Source organism: Haemorhous mexicanus, chromosome 29 (assembly GCF_027477595.1).
Source record: "Haemorhous mexicanus isolate bHaeMex1 chromosome 29, bHaeMex1.pri, whole genome shotgun sequence".
NCBI lineage: Eukaryota > Metazoa > Chordata > Aves > Passeriformes > Fringillidae > Haemorhous > Haemorhous mexicanus.
In genome coordinates this window covers 3427117-3452129 of record NC_082369.1, presented here as the reverse complement: position 1 = coordinate 3452129, position 25013 = coordinate 3427117, and the positions used below count along the sequence as shown (strand labels likewise).

At 48.4% G+C, this 25013-nt stretch overlaps 1 protein-coding gene across 3 annotated transcripts in view; it reads left to right on the top strand.

Moving 5' to 3' along the window:
• The window catches only part of LOC132339621 (tyrosine-protein kinase ZAP-70), a 41476-nt gene that overhangs the window by 8396 nt on the left and 8067 nt on the right, over positions 1 to 25013 (top strand). For 2 of the 3 annotated variants that reach the window (XM_059869968.1, XM_059869966.1), the window contains exons 2-7: positions 12225 to 12712; positions 16400 to 16560; positions 19047 to 19185; positions 21913 to 21991; positions 22396 to 22436; positions 24271 to 24319. In XM_059869968.1, coding sequence (XP_059725951.1) covers positions 12311 to 12712; positions 16400 to 16560; positions 19047 to 19185; positions 21913 to 21991; positions 22396 to 22436; positions 24271 to 24319 — 871 coding nt within the window. In that variant the 5' untranslated portion in view covers positions 12225 to 12310. Of the gene's footprint in view, positions 1 to 12207; positions 12713 to 16399; positions 16561 to 19046; positions 19186 to 21912; positions 21992 to 22395; positions 22437 to 24270; positions 24320 to 25013 lie in introns of all 3 variants that reach the window. The other variant, XM_059869967.1, reaches the window with a different exon arrangement.

Genomic DNA, 25013 nt, shown 5'->3' with positions numbered 1-25013 from the left:
GGTGTCTCAGCCAACTCCAGAGCTGCATATTTCTGTATTTTTATATTTCTAACCTGCTCAAAGCCCCTCCAGCAAGGCTACAGGAGGCTGTGCCCCTGTTCCAGGCACTCCTGGAGCACAGGAGCTGCTGTGCCCCACTGGAAGGTGAGGGTGAAGCAGCTCCAACATCTGCTGCAGATGTTCAGAGACCAAAGTGGTCTGGGGGAGCTGGAACTTCCACCTGGCACTGCCCCAGGCAGAGCCCCTGGCTATTGCACTCACAGGGAATGCCCTGATGGAGGCAGGAATGATGGACCTGACTCCATGTTCTCAGAAGGCTCATTTATTACTTTATAATACCATATTATACTAAAGAATACTATATTATATTGAAGAATACTATATAGAATGTAGAATACTGGGAATACTAGGAATACTAGGAATACTATGCTATTATACTATACTATACTAAAGAATACAGAAAGGAGACAGACAGAATGCTAAAAAGATAATAATGAAAACTCCTGACTCTCTCCAGAGTCCTGACACAGCTCGGCCCTGATTGGCCAAGGAGCCAAAACAACTCCCAGCAGAATGCAATGGAACAATCACCTGTGGGTGAACAATCTCCAAACACATTCCACATGAGCACAGCACAGGAGAAGCAAATGAGACAAGAATTGTTTTCCTTTTCTCTGAGGCTTCTCAGCTTCCCAGGAGAAAAATCCTGAGCGAAGGGATTTTTCCAGAGAGTGTGAATGCCACCCCCTGTCCAGTGGCTGTGGGCAGTTTTGGGGCAGCTCAGGGCTCAGGGAAACCTCTGTGCTGTCCAAGCTGAGATGGCAAACGTGTGGCACTGACACAGCAGCAGCACAACGAGCTCAGTGCTGGTCTGGGTGGCAGCTGCTGGGTTTGGAATGGATAATGGGTGAATTCCTTACTCAGACGGTGGGCAGGCCCTGGCACAGGTGCCCAGAGCAGCTGGGGCTGCCCCTGGATCCCTGGCAGTGCCCAAGGCCAGGCTGGACAGGGCTTGCAGTGGAAGGTGTCCCTGCCATGGCAGGTGTGGGATGAGATGGGATTTAAGGTCCCTCCCAAGCCAAAGCATTCCAGAATTCCCTGAGCTCACAGCCTGGGAGGGTCAGACCCAAGAACAGCTCTGCTCCTGCAGAAATGGGATTAATGGTCCCTTTTGAGGTGGTTTTTGCTGTGTGTGAACAGCTGCCTTGGTTCTAGACAGTTTTAAGAGCTGGGCATTCTAAAATTCCTTCCCTTCCCTTCCCTTCCCTTCCCTTCCCTTCCCTTCCCTTCCCTTCCCTTCCCTTCCCTTCCCTTCCCTTCCCTTCCCTTCCCTTCCCTTCCCTTCCCTTCCCTTCCCTTCCCTTCCCTTCCCTTCCCTTCCCTTCCCTTCCCTTCCCTTCCCTTCCCTTCCCTTCCCTTCCCTTCCCTTCCCTTCCCTTCCCTTCCCTTCCCTTCCCTTCCCTTCCCTTCCCTTCCCTTCCCTTCCCTTCCCTTCCCTTCCCTTCCCTTCCCTTCCCTTCCCTTCCCTTCCCTTCCCTTCCCTTCCCTTCCCTTCCCTTCCCTTCCCTTCCCTTCCCTTCCCTTCCCTTCCCTTCCCTTCCCTTCCCTTCCCTTCCCTTCCCTTCCCTTCCCTTCCCTTCCCTTCCCTTCCCTTCCCTTCCCTTCCCTTCCCTTCCCTTCCCTTCCCTTCCCTTCCCTTCCCTTCCCTTCCCTTCCCTTCCCTTCCCTTCCCTTCCCATTTTAGCCCATTCCTTTAAGGTCCCTCCATCCCAAACCTCTCCATGGTTCCATTCCATGGTTCTGACATTCCATCCATGTCTCCCTGTTCCAATCCTCCTCTCCAGGAGAGACCTGTGAGGGTGGCTCCAGTGGAGAACTGTGAACCAGAAATGTCCACATCTGCACAGAGATGCTGCCCAGAGTGAGAATTCCTTAAAATCCCACCTTGGGAAGCAGAGAGAGGAGAAGGGAGGTGGCTTTGGGCAGAGCCATCCATGTCTGGCAGCACCCAGAGCCAGAGCAGAGGCTGTGCTCAGCAGGGAGGTGTCGCTCAGGGAGACACAGCAACCAGTTCAAAGTGTAAGTAAATTACTTCTACTTGGAAGCAAGTTGGAAGTAAATTAAAGAAGTAAATTAAAGAAGAATGGAGGTAAATGGAAGTATTTACATATTACTTGAAAGTAAATTAAAGAATTTAATAAGAATTAAAATTAAATTTTAGCAAATTAAAGTAAAATTAAATGAGAAGCAAACGAAGGCAGAATTACTGAAGGAAGGAAGGAAACCCAGCCATGCTGATAGCTTCACACATGCATCACCTTTATTTTCAAACAGCAGAGGCAAGGCAAGAGCACAGCTGCTCATGCACCAAAGCCACTACCACTTGTGGTTGGAAATAGAGCCGTGAGCCCCTGCAGCACCTGAGGCAGGGAGAGGGGCAGGGGAGAGAAGGATCTGGTGCTCAGGGCAGCTCAGAACCTGCTCAGCACCTCCAGGAGGACCCAAACTAGGGCAGGCCAGGGTAAATTTATTTTCAGTGCTCTCAAAGCCTTCTGTGCCCCCTTTCCTACACCCTGCTCAAGGCTGTGCTACTAGCAGGAGTAAGGAGGTAGTAAAGTAGCCAAGGAATGGGCTCAGCCACAATTCCCTCACATAAACATCTCATTTAATCTTCCTGCACTCTGACACTCCCCAGATCCTCTGCACTGGCAGGGGTCAATTTCCAGGCCCCTGATGTTGTGTATAAATTGTAATTTCAGCAAAAGGTGGTGCAGGGAGGCCAGGGAGAAGCCAAGGAAAAACCAGAGCCCTTCTCCTCCAACTTGTGCACAAACTGCTGCAGTTTCCTGCTCGATCCCAGAGCCAGAGGAGCTGCAGCATTTCTGACTGCTCTCTATTTGTTGTCAGCACCTGGGTGGCATGGACGAGCTCTGTGCTCCTCCAGCCCCAGGACAAAGCTCCTGGCATCATTTGCTGGGTGCCAGGGCTGAGCTCTGAGCTCACAGGAGCACAGGGGATGCCAGGCAGGAAAGGGGGGGCTGTGTTTAACTCTGTGCCCCAGCCCCTCATTAAAAACTGTTCAGGATCAATGGCTCTGCAGCCAGGAGTCTTTCCAGTGGCCCCACAAAGGCTCAGCAGGGTGTTTTCACAGCTCAATCCACGGCCAGCAGAGGAGCCCACGCTGCCTGAGGACAGCACAGTGACTTGGCTTTACACAGAAGTGTCCCAGCAGTGCCACCCTGGCCCAGCACCCTCCTGCTCCAGGGGGAAGCTGCTCACCAGGGACATCTGGCTTGGGAGAAGATGCTTCCACTAACCAGGGGCAGCTCCAAGGGTTTCTGTCCCTGCTGTAACCTGTTGGATCCACCCTGGGCAGCACAAGAGCCCAGCCAGGGCTGCACCCAAGATGAACCAAAATGGTCACAAAATGGACACCAGGGCACAGGGTCTCTCCCTGGGATCAGTTCTGCTCCATTTGCATCTTGCAGTTCATTGTCCAATTCCAGCCCCAGCCCATCCAGTCCCACCCTGCTTGTTTTTCTCTCTCCAGCCCACGGGGTTTGTGCTCTTGGGCTGAGATTTGGATCATTTGTCCTTGGTGCCCAGCTGGAGCAGGAATTGTTTTGTCTCCCTGCTCAGAGCTCCCTGCACAGAGCTCACCATCCCCTGATATGAGGCCCAGACCCAAACACTAAAGCAGCACAGAGTCTGAGAAATAGAAAAACTAAACCCTGAGGCATCAACTCCTCTGGTGGCTGTGACCTCAGAGAAATTCCTGTCCCAGCCTCTGTGGGGAGGCACCTGAGAAAACCCAGAGGAAGCAGGGTGAAACCAAAAAATTGCTTTCTGGGAACCAAACACTGCTTTCTGCAGTGCCAGCCGTTAGAGAAGCCCAGCCTGAAGGGAGCAGGCACAGAGGTGTCCCCAGCAGCCCCCGTGCAGGTGGCCCTCTCCCTCCTCTCCCCTGCTCCTGGAGCAAATTCTTCTGGAGCTTCCTTCTGTTAACAAATAACCCTGAGAGAAGAAATCCCTGCAGGATCAGGAGAGCCCAGGCCTTTGGGGCCATCTGAGGGCACCAGACCCACCTGGCAGGGATCATCCACAGGTCCCTCCTGGAGAGAAGGGTTGGAACAGGGAGTCCCAGAACCGTGGAATGGTTTGGGTTGGAGGGACCTTAAAGGAATGGGTTAAAATTTTAAGGGAAGTAATTTTAGGATGTCCAGCTCTTAAAATTGTCTGGAACCAAGGCAGCTGTTCACACACTGCAAAAACCACCCTGAAAGGGACCATTAATCCCATTTCTGCAGGAGCAGAGCTGTCCCTGGGCCTGGCCCTCCCAGGCTGTGAGCTCAGGGAATCCTGGAATGCTTGGGTTGGGAGGGACCTTAAATCCCATCCCATCCCATCCCATCCCATCCCATCCCATCCCATCCCATCCCATCCCATCCCATCCCATCCCATCCCATCCCATCCCATCCCATCCCATCCCATCCCATCCCATCCCATCCCATCCCATCCCATCCCTGTCCAGCTTGGCCTGGAACATTCCAGGGATCCTGGGGCAGCCACAGCTCCTCTGCCTTTGGGGAAGGAGGAGCATCCTCAGCCAGGAGAGTCAGAGCAGGGCAGCAGGAGGATCTGAGAGGTGGCACAGGGCAGAGGTGGCACCGGGCAGAGGTGGCACAGGGCAGAGGTGGCACAGGGCAGAGGTGACACCAGGCAGAGGTGGCACTGGGCAGAGGTGACACCAGGCAGAGGTGACACAGGGCAGAGGTGGCACAGGGCAGAAGTGGCACAGGGCAGAGGTGGCACTGGGCAGAGGTGGCACAGGGCCGAGGTGGCACTGGGCAGAGGTGGCACTGGGCAGAGGTGACACCGGGCAGAGGTGTCAGGAAGGGCTCTGTGAGCAGTGTGACCCCTCCAACACGTGAGAAATGACTGCTTACTTTAAAAAATTTATTAAACTTTAACAAACACTACAACAAAGGATGGAACAAGGAAAAATTACAGCCCTGGGAGTCCCTGTGACTGCCAGCCTCCTGCTCACCTACAAAATGGATGCTCTGCCTTCTGTGTCCTTAGCCCCTCTGGGAGTTTTGTCAGTTAACTCTTTATCTGCCAACCATTGATGGAAATGACTTTTTACACCTTGACTGGAGGTCAGGGGTGGTTATGGCACACCTCTGGTGACAACCAGCTCCTCTAAATGTCTTGACTAGCAAGGCTGTTACAAGGGGGGGAGGGAAAGATGATTATGAGATGATATTTTACAACATTATATATACTCTATACATCTATATAATATCTAGATATTAATATGTATTATATTACATTATATTACATTACATTACATTACATTATATTATATTATATTATATTATATTATATTATATTATATTATATTATATTATATTATATTATATTATATTATATTATATTATATTATATTATATTATATTATTCTTACAAGCACTTGAACAGAACCATCCCCTTTCCTTTGGAGCTCCACTAACACTGGGATGGGTATTTGGAAAGGATTTAAGAAAGGGGTAGAGGGACATGAGGTGTCTGGAAAGGATTTAGAAGGGGGTAGAGGGACACTGAGCTCCCCAGGACCAGCTTTTTCCTGGTCCTGCCACTGCCAGGAGCCCTCCCACATCACCAGGTCCTTCCAGGGGCCTTGCCAGTGCTGTGGAATTCAATATTTTTCCTTCTGCAAAGGACTGGGGATGGTCCCTGGGCCCAGATGGCTCCCACATTTCACTTCAGAGAGGGAGTAGGATATCAGGGAAGATTTCTTCATGGAAAAGGTGTCAAGCACTGGAACAGGCTGCCCTGGGAAGCAGTGAGACACCTTGGAGGTGCTCAACAAACAACTGGACATGGCACTCAGTGCTGGGGTTGGGTGTTGGTCAAAGGTTGGGCTTGACCTTGGAGGTCTCTTCCACCCTTGGTGATTTTTTCTGGAGCATTTCTGCATCAGGCAGTGCTGGGGCACTGAGGACTCAGCTTGTTCAAGGGCAGCAGGAGCAGACCAGGTCCTTGGTGGGAATCAGGGAGGTTTTCCTGCAGATTTGCTGTAAACTCACCCATTTCAGGCAGCTGTGAGTCAGAGTGCTCCCCGAGCAGGGGAGCAGATCGTTATCTGCACACAGCCCGTGTTTGTGAGCACAAACACAGACAGGCTCTCACAAACTCCCACGCAGCTCAAGTGTTAATCAAGAGCTGAGCAGCTTTGGCTTTAATTAGCAGCCAGCAGGGAGGGCAGAACAGCAGCTCCAGCCAGGAATCTGAGTGCTCCTAAATGTTGGGAAGAGCTGCCATGGAGTGCATAAATAATTAAACATTAGTAATTAGAAGAATGCAGCCAGGTCAAGGCAAAGTGAAGTTTTTCAGGTTTTTTCTTTGAACTAAGGAACAGTGCATTGATTCAAAGTTACTGCAAGTTAAATCAAAATTATTGCACATTTTCTTTTAAGAATAAAAAAATCTTAGCTTTTAAAGATTAAAGTATTTAAGATTAAAAAAGACAAGCAAAACCCCAGGAATCCTCCAGGAATCAGGTCCTCAGCTCCTCCTCTTCCACAGTCCCAGCCAGTCCTGGGATGAGCAATCTGCAAAAGCAACTTGGACACTGCAGGTGTTTTCCAGCCTTTTTCTTATCTTCAACCACAAGTCAGAAACAAGAGAATGAAATGCGGGGAAGGGTTGGGGACAGGCAGGAGGTCCCTGGCTGTGCCATCACCTCTGCAGCAAGCAGCACCAGAACAAAGTGCATTTATTCTGGCATTAAATGCAGGTGGGTCCAGGCAAGGCACAGCCAGGAGCAGCTTTGTGGTCATTTGGCATCAGGAGGAGACAAGGAGGCAGCAGAGGCTGGGGGAGCTCAGGGCAGAGCTGGTGCCCCACACCCACCCTCTGCCTCCACCTGGGGTGCTGCTGCAGGGTGGGCAGTCCCAAAACTGGGCTGTCCCCTGTCCATCGGGAATGACCTTGGAACAATCCCTGACTGGGCTGTCCCCTGTCCATTGGGAATGACCCCAGAGCAATCCCAAACTGGGCTGTCCCCTGTCCATCAGCAATCCCTAACCCAGGCTGTCCCCCTGCCCATCAGGAACCCACCCTGTCCCCCCGCCCATCAGCAATCCCAAACCCAGGCTGAGGTGGGCTGTCCATCAGGAACCCATCCTGGAGCAATCCCAAACCTGGGCCGTCCCCCTGCCCATCAGGAATGACCCCAGAGCAATCCCAAACCTGGGGTGTCCCCTGTCCATTGGGAATGACTCCAGAGCAATCCCAAACCCAGGCTGAGGTGGGCTGTCCATCAGGATCCCACTCTGGAGCAATCCCAAACCCAGGCTGTCCCCCTGCCCATCAGCAATGGGGGACCCTGGGCTGTTCCCTACCCAGCAGGAACCCACCCTTTCCCCCAGTCCATCAGGAATGACCTCAGAGCAATCCCAAACCAGGCTGTCCCCCTGTCCATCAGGAACCCACCCTGTCCCCCTGCCCACCAGCAATCCCAAACCAGGCTGTCCCCCTGTCCATCAGGATCCCACCCTGTCCCCCTGCCCACCAGCAATCCCAAACCAGGCTGTCCCCCTGTCCATCAGGAACCCACCCTGTCCCCCTGCCCACCAGCAATCCCAAACCAGGCTGTCCCCCTGTCCATCAGGATCCAACTCTGGAGCAGCCCCAACCGGGTCCATCCCCGTGCCCATCAGAACCCACCCCAGAGCCTCTCCACAGGACACCCCAGCTCTGAGGAGCAGCAGAAGGAACCCCTGGAGCAGTTCAGAGCCCCCAGGCCCCAGGCCAGGCTGAATTCCCCTCTCAGCCATCCCCAGGCACACTTTCCTGGCACTTCCTTTGAGCTGCCCTCCCCAGTTAAACTCCTTTTAGGGATTTGTTAAAACCAGCCCACACTGGCAACACAAACCACCCCAAACTACACCACACCCGCAGGACAGAAGCCCCCCAAACCCCCCTTTTTCCCTCTCCAGGCTGGTTCCCCATCACAATTCCCATCCTTCAGCCCTTTCCCACCTGCTCCCCTCCAGGCAGGTCCCTGCTCCCCCCAGACTGTCCCAGCCACCCTGTTGTGGCCATGGGATTATTTGTGCTGTGTGGGATTATTGCTGCCAGGACAAGGAGACACAAAACATGGTCCTAACAGGATGCTGAACCTTCCAGTGCTGCCTCCAGTTTCACCAGTACAACCCCCTGCTCTCAGGAACTGGTCTGGGTTGGCACCAAGTGCTCTTCTGGGAAATTATCAAATCAAACCAGTTCCTGTTGGTTCTTGTCTGATCTGAGCAAAAACGAGTGGCCAGCTATAAATAGATGAGATTGAGTGACATCTCCAGGGCTTCCTGTCTGCCTTTCCTGTGTCTTGGGGCACAGACCCAACTGATTTCATGTGGGAGTTGTTTTTTTGGGTGCATCTTCATGTCATCACAGCAACTTGCCAACGTGGCCATCACCAGAGGAGCCCTGGGCTTCCAGCCCTGCCTGGAGAAAAGGAGACTCAGGGGTGCCCTGATCACTCTGCAGCTCCTGGAAGGTGCCTGTGCTCAGCTGGGGCTGGGCTCTTTCTCCAGGAACTGACAGAACCAGAGCACACAGCCTCGAGGTGTGCCAAGGGAAATTTGGGTTGGATATCAGGAAAAAAATGTAGGTTGGATATTAGGAAGCTGGTGAGATCCTATCCTATAGGTAGGACATTAGGAAAAACCTAATTAGGATATTAGGAAAAAATATAGGTTGGATATTAGGAAAAATTTATCATTCTTTCAGTTTTTCATGGAAAGGATGATAAAGTTCTGGAATGGCTGCCCAGGAGGTGGTGCAGTCCCCATCCCTGGGGGTGTTTAACAAAGCCTGGATGTGGCACTGGGTGCCAGGGTTCAGTTGGGGTGTTGGGGCTGGGTTGGACTCGATGACCTTGGAGGTCTCTTCCAACCCAGTGATTCTGGAATTGTGTGATTCTGTGAATTCTGTGTCCAACCTGTGGGACCACCCAAACCCAAGGGAATGCCCAGCATCCACAGCCCCAGGGACACAGATTAAACTGGAAAAACGAGGTTCTGTTGATTGAAATGAATAATGGTGGAGTGTCCCTTGCACAGGTTCTTTCAGGTGCTGGTCCATGAAATTGTTTCTCATTTTGGCTGCATTTGGCAGCGTGGGAGAACAAAGCTGAAGGAGATTTGTGCAGGTCTGTTGAGGTTGTTCAGGGTTGCTCAGGTCCATGCAGAGCTGGTGCCAAGGAACAGAGCTGGAATTTGGAAGAGGAATTAGAGGAGACCCTGAGCTGGTGTGTGGGCAATAAAACCAGCCAGGACAAATATTTAAAAGTAAGAGCTTTAGAGGGATTATAAATCTTCCAGTTCCAATCTGCTCTCAGGCTTCAGGGGGTGACTTTCCCTCGTGTCTCAGGACTGGGAAGGTTTTTCTCAGCAGAGTAATTTCCTACAGGGTTGATCTGTGGCAGCAAGGCTTGGGTGGCACTGCCTGACCCAACCTCTGAGCCCTGGGTCCCTCTCCTATCTCTGTGAGGGTTTCTTCAGTCCCAGCTCAGTGTTTGGAGAGGAAAAACATCCTGTTTATAACAGAGCACCCTGTGTGGGCAGCTGGAAATTCTGTGAGGGCTCACATGTCATCAATAACTTCTGCCCTCTCACTTTCACCTGGCTGAGATACTGACACAGGTGCTCCACTTGCTGTGGTGTTCTGCTCCTGGACTTTCCAGAGAAGGGATTCAGCAGGTTTGGGGGCAGATGTCATGGCTCTTTGTCCCAGTGCAAAGCAGCAGCTCACAGAGGAGGCCACTGACGTCCCTCTGCCCACTCAGAATTTCCTGTTCCTCAAGAACGTGACTCATGAACCTGATTGCAGCTAAATCCAAGAGTTGCAGTCCTCACTGCTCATCTCCTTCAGCCCATTTTCCTGGGAGCTGCCCTCTTGGGAGAAGGCTGAGGTCAGGCAGAGCTGGCAGCCAGCTGGTCTCAGGAGCTGAACCTGGGCAACCAGCTCTGGGAACCAGTCTGGGCTTCGATGTCTGGAGGCATCACAGGACTAGGATGCTTTGCTTTGGTCCCAGGCACCAACTCCAGTTTGGGTTTGAGCCTCAGGGTGTTCCCACTCCCCCCCACATTCCAGATTGGCAGCTGTGCCCAGACCCCACTTTGCTCCATTTGGTGAATTTGGTGACAGGGCCTTCACAATTTGGGCTGATTTGAGCTGTGCCTGGGATGGCTTCTGCTGGTCCCTCACCCTGGCTGTGAACCACTGACGCTTCCTGTTGTGGTTTCCTGCCTCAGCTGAGACGCCTCCTCTCTGCTCTCCCTTCCTGTTCTCATCAGGGCCATTTCAGAGCTTCATGGGGACAGCAAATAGGTAGAGGAGGTTCCGGTGGCCATAAATGCAGCTCCTGGCAGCCCTTTGCTGCTGAGGGCTGAGCAGGGCAGGGTGCATGGGGCAGAACAGTTCCTCCTGAGCCCTTCCAACACAGAGATCCAGCCAAGCCCTTCCCAGCTCCAGTGATGCCAGGGGATGGCAGGAGGGCCCTGTGCTGCTGGGAGGGATGAACCAGGCTGGCATGAGCCAGAGCAGGGCTGACCACCAGGGCAGGGCTGACCACGTGCCCAGGCACAGCTCCAGCCACTGCCTGGGAGCAGAGACCACAGCAGTGTGCTCAGCTGTGGAAACAACTTCTCCCACCACGTCCAGAAGAGCCAAATTGGGAAGAATCAGGGCAAATACCCAATGTGCTGCCCCAAAATCTGGTGTTTCTTTGCTCCTTACATGAGTGACGAGTTTGCAGGAGGCGCAGGTGGAGAAAATCTCTCTGATCTTTTTGGGGTCATCGTCTGCGCAGGAGCAGCCCCAAAGTTCAGGCTCCGGGGAACAAATGAGACCTTTGGTCACGATAATGTTTCCATTGATTACAGCAAACTGGGCTCTGCCAACACCCTCTGGGTGGGATTTTAGGTGATTCCTAAAATATAGATAGAGATACAAGCCCTGAACAGAGACAAGCCCTAAAGCTCTTCGGCACCAGGGGCTCTGCAGGGACTTAGTCAACGAAGGGCCCTCTCTGCCAAAGGGATCGGAGCACCAGGAACCAGCCAGAGCCAGGTATTGTAGGGAAAAATCCCACAGATTGTTTAAAAAACAATTCAAGGAAGGTTTCTTCTTGTTTCTGCTGAATGATGGTTGATGCCTGAAGCACTTGGGTTCTCTCCTTTTCGCTGTGCTTGGTGCAGTTGTTTATCTAAATGTTGTTTTAGATGTTTCACATCCATCTCATGTTTTAATCTCAATGCATTTACGGTTTTGGCCTTCTAGACCTCCATGGCAAAGCTCATTTATTCAGAGAGGCCAAAGAATTTCCTTTTATTGTGAACAGGGCTGGAGAGAAAATGGTAGGAAGTCAAGGCTAAAAACATCAGGATGGATTTAAGGAGCACATTTTTAGTAGTGAAGGCAATCAAGGACTGGAGGAACTCACTGTAGGATTTGGGGCATTCTCTCTTGCTTGGGATCTTTAAATCAGGTTCAGGTGGTTTCTCTATTCCTTGGCATCTATAAATCAAGATTGAGTGGATTATCTGTTGCTTGGGATCTTTAAATCAAAATCAGGTGGATTTTTATTTACACTTCCCAGCTCCAGTAAGGGCAGAATAGAGGGATGTGGGATGCTGTGAGTTTGAAATGACCCCACAGAGAGCCGGCAGGAGAACCTCTATGAAAGTCTGAACCCCAATTAAAACATTTTGCCAAATGATGATTCAGGGACCAATTTTCCCTGCCAGGCCAGGCCCCAGGAGTGCGTTGTCGCAGCAGGTATTGCTCAGAAGTGTCTTGAAAAAGTCACCTCAGGGGCACAGCACATCTGCGCTCATGCCGAGTGATTTCAGCTCCTCTGTGATCCAGGCGATGCAAAAGGAGAGACGGGGTCTTGGTGTGGTGTTCCAAGGAGAGCCTTTATTGAGCTCTTTCCTCAAAGGGATCCAGGGACAAAGAAATGCTCCAGTAGGGAAAGCAGGCGTTTATATGGGGATCTTGAGGGGTGGGACACAACACCAGGGCCAACGGGATGAGGGCAGAGGGGTGGAGCGAGGAGGAAGGACCAATGGGACACATTAAATCTGCATATCACAGCAAGGCATGCTGGGAGAAGCCTTTTTCCTCGTTCTAACATAGGTGGTTATACCTTGAAGGTTTTTCCTCCTGGGGAGCACAGTCACCTTCTTCCCTGCTGGCCCAGCAGCCTCCACAGCGCGGGAGCCATCGAGCGGAGGGGGAGATGCCGGACGCGGCCGCCCACCTGCCCTTCTACTACGGCAGCATCGCGCGCTCGGAGGCCGAGGAGCACCTGAAGCTGGGCGGGATGGCGGACGGGCTGTTCCTGCTGCGGCAGTGCCTGCGCAGCCTGGGCGGCTACGTGCTCTCCATGGTGTGCGACCTGCAGTTCTACCACTACCCCATCGAGCGCCAGCTCAACGGCACCTACGCCATCCTGGGGGGCAAGGCGCACTGCGGCCCCGAGGAGCTCTGCGAGTTCTACTCCAAGGACGCCGACGGGCTCTGCTGCCCCCTGCGCAAGCCCTGCAACCGCCCCAGCGGGGTGGAGCCCCAGCCCGGCGTCTTCGACAGCATGAGGGACAACATGGTGCGGGAATACGTGCGGCAGACCTGGAAACTGGAGGTACTGGGGCTTTCCAGGCGTGGGGTGGTGTGGATTCTTTTTTGTTTGATTTTCTTTTTTTTTTGCTTTTCTTTTTTTTGCTTCTCTTTGTTTTTTTGTCAGGGTCAGGATTAATTGCGGTATTTCTTGTTCAGACTCAGATGTTTTTAGTTCTTATCTATGTCACAGTCTCACAAACCCTGAGTTCTGCAGCACTTCACTCTAACAAGCCAAAAATGGAGCCCCATCTCTCTCTCTACAAGGCCTTTTAAGAATCAACTGTCCAATTAAAAAATGACACCTAAGATATTTTTAATTTTAACCTAATAACCAACCACCCATGGCCACAATGCAGACATTTTTATCCAATTACACAAAACCACCCAGACCATGGAGGAGAAGGTAAAGAAGAAGGTGAAGAAGAAGGACCAGCCTTCACCCTAAAACCTCCATCTTGCTTTATATCTATTACTGTATTCTAAAAACTTCAACTTTAGGTTATCTACCCTCAGATATCACACACTTCTATTCAAACTCCACACCCACAATCCCAGTTCTGTCATTCCATTCTGGAAGCTTCTCCACAGCCTCAGGTCAATGCAGTGTTCTCTTGGGGGTCAGTGCCTGGCAGCACAGAAAGTCTGAAATTCTCACAGCCAGGGCTCCAACAGGGTGGGGAGATGTGATCCCTGTGGCACTGTTGTGTCCCATTTGCAGCACAGCAGAGTAAGGTTCCTCTCCTTGGAGGGTGCTGGCACTGTGAGGGCTCTGAATCCTGCTCTTTCTCAGTTTCTTCTCCACACACTGGTCTAAACATCTTCCTGAGCCTTCAGAGCCATCCTTGGAACAGCTGGAGCTCACTTTGCAGGCCTTCTCCCAAGTGTCATTCTCCTCTGCAGCCCATGGGATGCTCCCTGCCTTAGACCTGAGCTCTGATCCCAAAAGCCAACAACCCATCCCAAAAGCCAATCACCCATCCTAAACCCCAGCAAACCCATCCCAAACCCCAACAAACCCATCCCAGATCTAAACCAACCCATCCCAAACCCCAACAAACCCATCCCAAACCCCAACAAACCCATCCCACATCTAAACCAACCCATCCCAAACCCCAACAAACCCATCCCAAACCCCAACAAACCCATCCTAAACCCCAACAAACCCATCCTAAACCCCAACAAACCCATCCCAAACCCCAACAAACCCATCCCAGATCTAAACCAACCCATCCCAAACCCCAACAAACCCATCCCAAACCCCAACAAACCCATCCCAGATCTAAACCAACCCATCCCAAACCCCAACAAACCCATCTCAGAACTAAACAAACCCATCCTAAACCCAACAAACCCATCCCAAACCCCAACAAACCCACCCCAAAACCCAACAAACCCATCCCAGATCTAAACCAACCCATCCCAAACCCCAACAAACCCATCCCAAACCCCAACAAACCCATCCCAGATCTAAACAAACCCATCCTAAACCCCAACAAACCCATCCCAGAACTAAACCAACCCATCCCAAGACCCAATGACTCATCCCAGAGCTAAACAAATCTATCCCAAACCCCAACAAACCCATCCCAAAAACCAACCACAGAGCTCCAGAGACACATAAAGACATGACCCCCATGCCATGGATGTGTCCCTGGTGCTGCTGGCAGCAGATTCTCCCTCCCAATCCTGGGATTGGCTCAGTTGGTCAGAGCATGGTGCTAATAATGCCAAGGTTTTGGGTTCCATCCCCATGTGGGCCCATTTACTTAATAATTGGGCTTGATGATCCTTGTGGGTCCCTTCCAACTCAGAACATTCGTGATTTCTGGGCACATCTCTCCATATGTGAGGTGCCTTGTGCCTCCAAACATTGTGCTGAAGATGAAATGAAACCAGACTTAGACTTTTGCTCTGGTCTTTTTCACTCTTTGGAGTGAAATTTTTGCCTCTTGGGAGGGGTTTTTTTTTTTTTTTGCCAGTGAAGGTTTTACCCATGAGACCAAGGCAAGGGGCGCTGGATGAGGTCTGTGTGTTATTTAAAATTAAAAATAGCCACAAACAGGTTACTGCATTTTATTGCAGACTGGAATATCTACAATATATGCATAAATCAGAATTCTAAACGGTCCCACTGGCAGCCATGGACTTAGTTTCTTTCTGCCTGCTGCCAGCTTGGCTCCTCAGACACTTCCAGGGGTTATTTTGCTGTTTCCTTGGAAGGGGCTGCCCAGGGAGGTTTGGAGTCTCCCCCCCTGGAGGTGCCCAAGGAAGGCCTGGAGTGGCACTCAGTGCTCTGGGCCGGTGACAAATTTGGGATGGGGCACAACTTGGCCTCAGTGACCTTGGAGGTCTTTTCCAACCTAGATCATTCTGGGATTTTAGATTTTCTTTTAAGTCCTCTGAGAAATATGGCTCAGGCAGTGCCCTTCTGGAGCCTTTCTACTGAAGCTTCCTGAATTTGGCCTATTTACACCAAATGTGTTTGACAGAATGAGGCATTTCATAGGGTGAACGAGGTGTTTTTAGGGTTTCTATAGCCGAATGAGGTGTTCTCTGCTGAAATGAGGTATTTTGTAGCAGAATTCTCTCCCAGAACCGTGAATTCTGTAGGTTTTCCCCCAGAGCAGATCCATGGCCACCTGCAGATAGCACAAAGGACATCGCCACCTCCTGGCAAAGGGACAGTAGCGGTTTAACACCGGCGTGAGCCCGGGGAAAGGAACTCGGGGTCCCTCCCCCGTGACTGCCGGACAGCACCGACCTTGCCAGATCCTGGTGCCTGTGGGTGGTGGGCAGCCAGGAGGGCAGGGGCACCAAGAAAATCATGGAGAGATGGAATATCCTGAGTGGGAAAGGACCCTCAGGGATGATCAGCCCAGCCCCTGTCCCTGCACAGCCACCCCAACACCCCCACCCTGAGCAGCCCTGAGAGCTCCTGGAGCTCTGGCAGCCTTGGGACCATTCCCTGGGGAGCCTGGGCAGTGCCCAGCACCCTCGGGGGGAAGAACCTTGCCCTGAGCTCCATGCCAAGCCCTGGCCCAGCTCCAGCCCTTCCTGGCCTCCTGTCCCTGTCCCCGAGCTCAGCCCCTGGCCCTGTGCCTCCCCTGGGGAGGAGCTGCAGCCCCCAGGAGCCTCCCCTCAGTCTGTTGTGCTCCAGCTGAAGGAGCCAAGTGCCCTCAGCTGCTCCTCAGCCCCTTCCCCAGCTCCGTGTCCCTCCTTTGGGCACTCTCCACCAGCTTTGGATCCTTCTGATCTTGTGGTGCCCAAAGTGCCCCCAGCACTGGAGGTGAGGCTGCCCCAGGGCAGAGCAGAGTGGGACAATCCCTCCCTGGGCCTGGTGCCCCCCAGGACAGGGTGGCCCTTTGGGCTGCCAGGACACAGCAGTGGCTCACATCCAACTTGCCACTGACCAGGAACACGCGGCTGAATGACACCCCACAAGCCCAGCATTAAGATTCCCCACATAAATGTGGTGCCTTCTCTCTTCCCTCACCGAAGTCAAAGGACTTCAGCTGGATTTAAAGGATTAGGTCAGCTGAGATAAGCCAGGAATTCTGCCCTGCAGCAGAACAGAATTCATCTCCTGTTGGGTCTTGATCAATCAGGAGACTTTCCAGGTTTCCTGTGTCATGCGTCCCCAGTGAGCTGTGCTGAAGCCATCAGCAGAGCAGCAGGATGGCAGGAGGTCTCTTTTCCTGCTCTTTCCCAGGGAGATGCCCTGGAACAGGCCATCATCAGCCAGGCTCCCCAGGTGGAGAAGCTGGTGGCCACCACAGCCCACGAGAGGATGCCCTGGTACCACGGCAACATCAGCAGGGAGGAGGCGGAACGGAGACTCTACTCGGGGGCACAGCCTGATGGGAAATTCCTGTGAGTATCCAGTGCTGGCATCCCTGGATTGCTGACCATTTCCCACCCCACTGCCCTGCTGTCACCGGCTTCATGTCACAGAGGAGGTGTAGCTGAATTTTCTCAGAGTGGTTACAGATCTTTCAAAGGTGGGCTGAGCCCCAAATCTCTTCTTCCTCACACGGGGCACGACTATGTGGATACTTTGGGGGTTTTTTTATTGTTAAGGTGGGGATTAAGTGTGTGAGATGGTTTTTTGTTTGGACTTAGATGTTTATTAGTTCTTATCTATATTATGGTTTCATAAAAAATATAATTTAGGAAGAAATATTGCACCAAAAGAATAATAAAGTACTGGAATGCTCTTCCCAGGGAGGTGGCAGAATCAGCATCTCTGGATGTGTTTAAAAAAAGACTGGACATGGCACTTGGTGCTGTGGTCTAGTTGAGATGTTAGAGCACAGGTTGGACTCGATGATCTTAGAGGTCTCTTCCAACCTCATTATTCTGGGATTCTGGGATTCTGTAAACTGAGTTTTATAGTACTTAACTTTAACAAGCTAAAAATGGAGCCCCATCTCTCTCTCTACAAGGCCTTTTAAGGATAAAGTGCCCAATTAAGAAATGACACCTAAATTATTTTTATTTTTAACTTAATAACTAACTACTCATGACTTGTAATGTGGACTTATTTATTTAATTACCTAATAGTGCTCAGATTTGTGAAGAAGAAGGTGAAGAAGAAGGACCAGCCTTCACCCTAAAACCTCCATCTTGCATTATATCTGTTACTGTATTCTAAACCCTCCAGCTCTAAGTTTCCCACCCTGTGATATCACACACTTCTATCCAAACTCCACACCCACAATCCCAGTTCTATCATTCCATTTTGGAAGCTTCTCCACAGCCTCAGGTCAATGCAGTGTTCTCCTGGGGGTCAGTGCCTGCCAGCACAGAAAGTCTGAAATTCCCAGCAGCCAGGGCTCCAACATCTGCCCCACCACGAAGAGCCAGTCTGGAGTTTTATTTGTTTCTCATATTTCAATATCTCTATAAAGTTTGGTTGCTGCTGCACAGGATGAGGGGGAAGATATTAAACACTGCCAGGCTGGCAATGCAAGGCCCAGAAAACACAGGAGAGAGTTTTGCTCTGCATCTCTGCCCTGGTGAGATGAATTATTTTAAATGAAAACAATTTCATTCTCTCCCAGCTGAGTTAGGGAAAGAAAGAATTAGCTGGAGAACAGCTCATCAGGAGCTGGAGCGACAGGACAAGGGGGAATGGTTTGAAACTAAGAGTAGGGTTAGATGGCATCTTGGGCAGGAATTGATCCTGGCAGGGTGGGCAGGCCCTGGCCCAGGGTGCCCAGAGCAGCTAGGGCTGGCCCTGGATCCCTGGCAGTGCCCAAGGCCAGGCTGGACAGGGCTGGGAGCAGCCTGGGATGGTGGGAGGAACTGGAACTGGGTGACATTTAAAGTCTTTTCAAACTGAAATGATTCTGAGATTCTCTGGTTCTATGAGAGGGGCAAAAAGCTGGAGGTGAAGGGTCCCTCCTCAGCCTCTGCAGAGGGCCTTAGGAGGGTGACAATTCCAGTGAACCCAGCTTTAGGCTTTTGGTCAGGCCTGCCTTAATCTTTGCAGCAGAGTTTTGGCCTCCGTGGGGGTTTTTGCATTAATGGAGGAGTATTTTGCCTGAGGTAGCAGGTACTGGATTAGGTCTGTTATTTAAACTTAAAAATAGCTCCTGACAGCATCCTGCATTTTATTTTGGACTGGAATATATAAAATTTTATATATAGTATATATAATTTAAAAATAGATAATATTATATAGTTTTATAACAAATACTATCATTACATATCATATCACATCATATCATATCATGTCATATCACATCATGTCATATAATATCATACAATATAATATCATTTATACAATATAATTGATAAAATTATATATGTAACATATATTATTTAAAATATAGAATATATGATATATGGTATAATGTATAAGGTATAATACAAAATATATTATATAGTATATAGTATATATTAGACATTATACATTATCTATTATACAGTATACATTATATCATATATATAATATATATAATATAATATAATATAATATAATATAATATAATATAATATAATATAATATAATATAATATATAATATATAATATATAATATATAATATATAATATATAATATATAATATATTATATATTATATATTATATATTACATATTATATATTATGTATAATATATTATATATTATATATTATAATTATTATATATGATATATTATGTAGTATATAGTATATAGTGTATAGTGTAGAGTAGATATTTATGTACACTTTTTAATATAATATATGTAATTTCATACAGGGATGCAGGAACACCTCTCCACATACACCTGCCCACTCACCACTGGCACTGACAATCCTCAGAGTAAAACCAAGAGCTGCTTTTCCTAATTTATGACTCATTTTCCTCCCTGCCAGGCTGAGAGAGAAGAAGGAGAACCGTGCCTACGCCCTGTCCCTCGTCTATGGCAAGACCGTGTACCACTACCGGGTGGACCACGACAAATCTGGGAAATATTCCATTCCTGAGGGCACCAAATTCGACACCCTCTGGCAGGTACCGAGAAATTGAGGCACCTTTTCCTTGCTTTGAAGAGTTACCAAGTCCCTCAAAATCATCAGGATAAATAAACCCCTCTAGCACCAATTTTTTAGTGTCAGCAACTCAGGAATTATTTTATTCCTGGCCAGGGGTTGTGTGCGTGGCTGACAAAATTCTGGCCTCCACACAGACTCTGATCCAAAATGTGGTTACTTGATTGGACATTTATATTTATATAAAATTAAATTTAAAATAAATATTTATATAGAATAGAATAGAATATTTATGTTTATTTATAAGAAATAGAATATCGCAATATTATAACATTACAATATTGTAATATTATAAAATAAATATTATATATTATAATTTAATATTATGACATTATAACTTAATATTATAATATTTAACAGTATAATTTAATAGTATATTTAATAATAATTATTATTATATTTAATATACAGATATGATAATATATAATATAACATAATATAATTTTATATTTATTTATAAGATATATAACATTAAATATTATAATATGATATTTTATTCCATCTTAAATATAGATTATATTTTATAATTTAATATGACAATACCATATTATAATATTCTGTATTATAATTTAATAGTATATTTAATATTTATAAAAATACTATATTATTTAATAGACAAATATTATAACATTTATAATTTATTTATGCTTGTAATATCTTTATATATTTATTATATTTATGTTTATGTATATGAATTTATATAATTATATTTCTATGTATATATTTATATTATATAATGAATATTTTTATAAAATTATTTTATTTATTATACTTATTTATACAGAGAAATAAATGAATGTTCATTGGTTCTAAATGGCATCATAACACCACGGTTGTGGTTTGATCCCCACCACTTAATAATTAATAATCATCACCATTGCTCCCCAGGAGTCCCAGCTCAGAATATTCCCTGCTTCTGTGCTAATTCTCTTTCATTAATTAGTATTCTATCCTCTATTGGTTATTAATTTCTCTTTTTATGCTAATTAGACCATATTTTTAATCCTTTTCAAACTAAAAAAGACTTTTTTTCTTTAGCAGGGACTCTCCAATGCTCAAACTGAATCTTTTTTATTCTCTTCTTTTCTTCTGGTTTCTCCAAAGCCTCCTTGTGGTCCATAAATCCTGCATTCCAGATGTCCACCCTCACTCCATCTTCCCTCCCAGGCTTTGTTCACTGGGGATATCAGAGTTACTTTATCAAAACTTAAAATTCCAGACATTTTCCCCAGCCGTGCTCCTGCACAAGCAGCTCATGACAACCTCGTTCCATGCTGGCTGAGAGTAATTAACACACTATTTATAATTGATACATGCATTGGTTGGGGTTAATTAATTAAAACAAGTCATTTCAGAGTTAAACCATTAACTAAAATGATGCAGGGAGTGGATGCCAGAGCTTCCTCCTGGCTCGGGCTGTCTGAGGGACAACAACCCCATTTTGCTGAATTTTCGGAATTCCCAGGGCTGTTTTCACTCGGAATTTTATTGAAAACAAAGATTTTGGGGCATTTTTATGGCCCAAACTGTGCCAGGCTCCCGACTGCACCTGAAATCTGAGCCAGGCAGGAGGGGAAAGGAAAGCCTGGTGTCCCTGGGCTGGGCTGGCTGTCCCCAGGCTGAGTGATGTCCCCACTGTGCTGGATCCAGTGGTGCTGCCACCAAAACCTGCCTGGGATCCACGCAACAAACCCCAGAACTCCTCTGGGAAAAGGATCTGCTTTCTCTCAGGACTGATCTCACACATCAGGGCCTAAACCCTTCCTGGCTGGCCCAACAATGCCACTGCACTCCACGTGCCCTGCTCAGACTGCAGGTTTGGCCTTTCCTGGGCCCTTTCTGAATTTCCCAAGTTCTTCCCAGCTCTGGCAGATATCCAGGGATGCAGTCACACCCCAGGACATCCCTAAGGGCACACATAGAAGACAGAAAGAGTCTGGTCCCTGCCTGCCATAAATCTGAGAGGATTCATTGCCCTAAGCCACAAAAGTTAATAATAATAATAACAATAATAAATAATATAAAATAGTAATAACAATATATAAAATTAAATATTAATTATATTAAAAATAGAAAATTAAATATATACTTTATAATAATATAACATATTATGATATTATTAAATAATAATATAATAATAGGGTATTACTATAATATATAATAATATATAATATATAATATATAATATATAATGTATAATATATAATATATAATATATAATATATAATATATAATATATAATGTATAATGTATAATGCATAATATATATAAAAAATATATACAGATATATATATAAAATATAGAATCAATTTTTATTAAATTCTATAAAATTATATTAATTATATTACTATAATTAAATTAAATAATATTATAAAATATAAGTGTATATCTTATATACAATATCTAAATATGTAAATATATAATTAATTTTTATTAAATTCTATAAAATTATATTAATTCTATTAATATAATTAAATTAAATTAATATTATAAAATGTAAGTGTATATAAATAGATACAATATATAAATATATACAATATATAAATATATATCTATATATTAGAATATGAATATATACTATATAGTAATTATTCTATAAACTATATTCTATACTCTATATTACAATATGTGTATATATATATTTTTTTCTCCTCACAATAATCTCTTTTTCCTCCCTTCCCTTTCCCAGCTGGTGGAGTACCTAAAACTCAAGCCAGACGGGCTGATTTTCTACCTGAGGGAAGCCTGTCCCAACCCCAACATGCCAGGTGAGCTGACACCTCCCAGTGCCACCCCTGGCCTCGGTTTGCCACCCCCTGGTGCCAGTTGGAGCAGTGCCAGCCCACATCTCCTTCCCTTCCAGGGGCCACTTTGGCAGCACGTGTCACAAATGTCACTTGAGAGCCTGCCCTGTCCTGGGGCACAGCCCAGCCCCGCTCTGCCCATGGCCTGCTCCAGTGGTGGCACTTTCCATGACAAAATTTGGGAATAACAGCCACATCCAGACCCATTTCCACACCTTTTTAGGCTAAAGCTGGGGAAATTTTCCTTTGGGGGTGGGAGGGGATGGGATCAGACCCACAGGGTCCTTCAAGGGCCCATGCTCTGGCCCTGCTTGGGGCAAACTCCTGATAACAAATCCTGATAACAAATCCTCTCCCTTGTTTTGCAGCCTCTGCAGCACCAGTTCCACCCACCCACCCCTCCGTGAGCGTGAGTTTGGGGGAGGCTTTGTTTCATTGGGAACTCAGTGGTTTTCATGTTGCTGCATTTCAAGCTTGGCTGGTCCAACCTTGCTCTTCAAACCCTGCTTTGTCTAAAAGCTCAGCGACTGCACTGGACTTAATTAAGCCCAGCTGGGATGTTGTTCCCTTTCCAGCTTGGATGGGGGTGGGGAATAGCTGGGCACAGCCCCTGGTCGAGCTGAGAAGGGTTCCCATTCATCCAGAGCTCCTTGCCACATGGGGGGCTGTCCTTGGGGAGCCCTCCACCCCTGCCCTGCTGGCCAGGCAGCAGCGAGGAAGCCGTGCTGGGATTCTGGGAATGCTCAGCCCTGCTGCTCCCACTGGCCCCCAGCCAGGGCTTTGTGCTCGCCCTGCCCTGGGGAATGTCCCTGCTCAGCCCTGAGTGCTGGGCTGGGCTGAAAGCAGTGGGTTTGGGGATGATGGGGGGCTGAGCGAGGCCTGGGGGCTCACCCATCACCTCTCCCACGGTGGCCTCCAGGAAGGTGGGCACTGCCCAGGCTCCCCAGGTGTTGGAGAGTGCCCAAAGGAGGGACACGGAGCTGGGAAGGGGCTGAGGAGCAGCTGAGGGCACTTGGCTCCTTCAGCTGGAGCACAGGAGACTGAGGGGAGGCTCCTGGGGGGCTGCAGCTCCTCCCCAGGGGAGGCACAGGGGCAGGGGCTGAGCTCTGGGACAGGGACAGGAGGCCAGGAAGGGCTGGAGCTGGGCCAGGGCTTGGCATGGAGCTCAGGACAAGGTTCTTCCCTGTGAGGGTGCTGGGCACTGCCCAGGCTCCCCAGGGAATGGTCCCAAGGCTGCCAGAGCTCCAGGAGCTCTCAGGGCTGCTCAGGGTGGGGGTGTTGGGGTGGCTGTGCAGGGACAGGGGCTGGGCTGATCATCCCTGAGGGTCCTTTCCAGCTCAGGAGATTGTGATGCTGAGTGATGTCCCCTCTGTGCTGCATCCAGTGATGCTGCCATCAGATTTTGGGGCATTTTTATGGCCCAAACTGTGCCAGGCTCCCGATTGCAGCTGAAATCTGAGCCAGGCAGGAGGGGAAGGGAAAGCCTGGTGTCCCTGGGCTGGGCTGGCTGTCCCCAGGCTGAGTGATGTCCCCACTGTGCTGCATCCAGTGGTGCTGCCACCAAAACCTGCCTGGGATCCACACAACAAACCCCAGAACTCCTCTGGGAAAAGGATCTGCTTTCTCTCAGGACTGATCTCACACATCAGGGTCTAAACCCTTCCTGGCTGGCCCAACAATGCCACTGCACTCCACGTGCCCTGCTCAGACTGCAGGTTTGGCCTTTCCTGGGCCCTTTCTGAATTTCCCAAGTTCTTCCCAGCTCTGGCAGACACAGTTCTTCCCAAGCTCTTCTTCCAGCTCTGGGATTCTGTGGCTCTGGCATTCCAAGCTATGCCACCCTGTGGCTCTCTGCTCTGGGGACCGTGGCTGCACAGTGTCCCTGTGTGCTCACAAGGCCACTTCTCCTGTGCTGGCTGTGACCTGAGCTGCCTCCAGGCTTCCCTCCCCTTCCTGCCTCACTGCAGTCTGTGAGTCTTGGCTGGGATGGGGACAGCAGAGGGGACAGAGAGCCCTCACCTTGCCCAGCCCTGGAGGAGGGTGCTGTGCTCAGGGTGCCTGGCCCCAATCCCTGCTAGAACTGGACTGGAACAGGAGTGTTGGCTCCAGACCACTCCAGTCTCACCTTTCAGAGGGATCACCAGCTGGGGCTGTGTTGGGGTGCAGTTTCCCTATCCCTTTCCTCTCTATTTGCAAATGAAATAATTTCTCCTTTTTCCACTTTCTCCTCATTTCTTTTCCAGAGAAACCTGGGCCCTCTCAATGCAGACGGATACACCCCAGACCCTGTCGGTGAGCACTTCCAGAGCCCTCTCCCCCCCACAGGGGACAGGACTGGGGATGTCCCAGGGGCCCAGGGCTTCCCTGGAGCCCTGCTACAAAGCCCTTGTCTTACAAAAGCACTCTGGAGCACCCCAGACATTCTGGGGCCTTGCACCCACACTGGGCTCCCAGGAAATCAAGCCCTACCTCCTTCCTTGCCTTAGCCAGGAAGTGAAGCCCTGTCCTATCCCCATTTTTCCCTAAAATTGACATTTTTAAACTAAAATTTACATTTTTCACCAAAATTGACATTTTTTTAGTGGATTCAGTTGCATTTCAGTGAGGTAAAGCCCTTCCCAGGCCTGGCAGGGCAGATACATGGAGTGGGAATGCTCAGACCCCTCTCCCCATCCCTCCTCTTTCAGCAGCCAGGACTGTATCAATGCAGGACAACCCCCAGCCAGAGAAATCATTTCAATGGCTCCAAGATTCAGAAGGCTGAACAATTGCTTTATTAAGCTTTATATTAAGAATATTATATTATATTATATTATATTATATTATATTATATTATATTATATTATATTATATTATATTATATTATATTATATTATATTATATTATATTATATTATATTATATTATATTATATTATATTATATTATATTATATTATATTATATTATATATACTATACTAAAGAAAAACCCATGACCCTTACCAGAC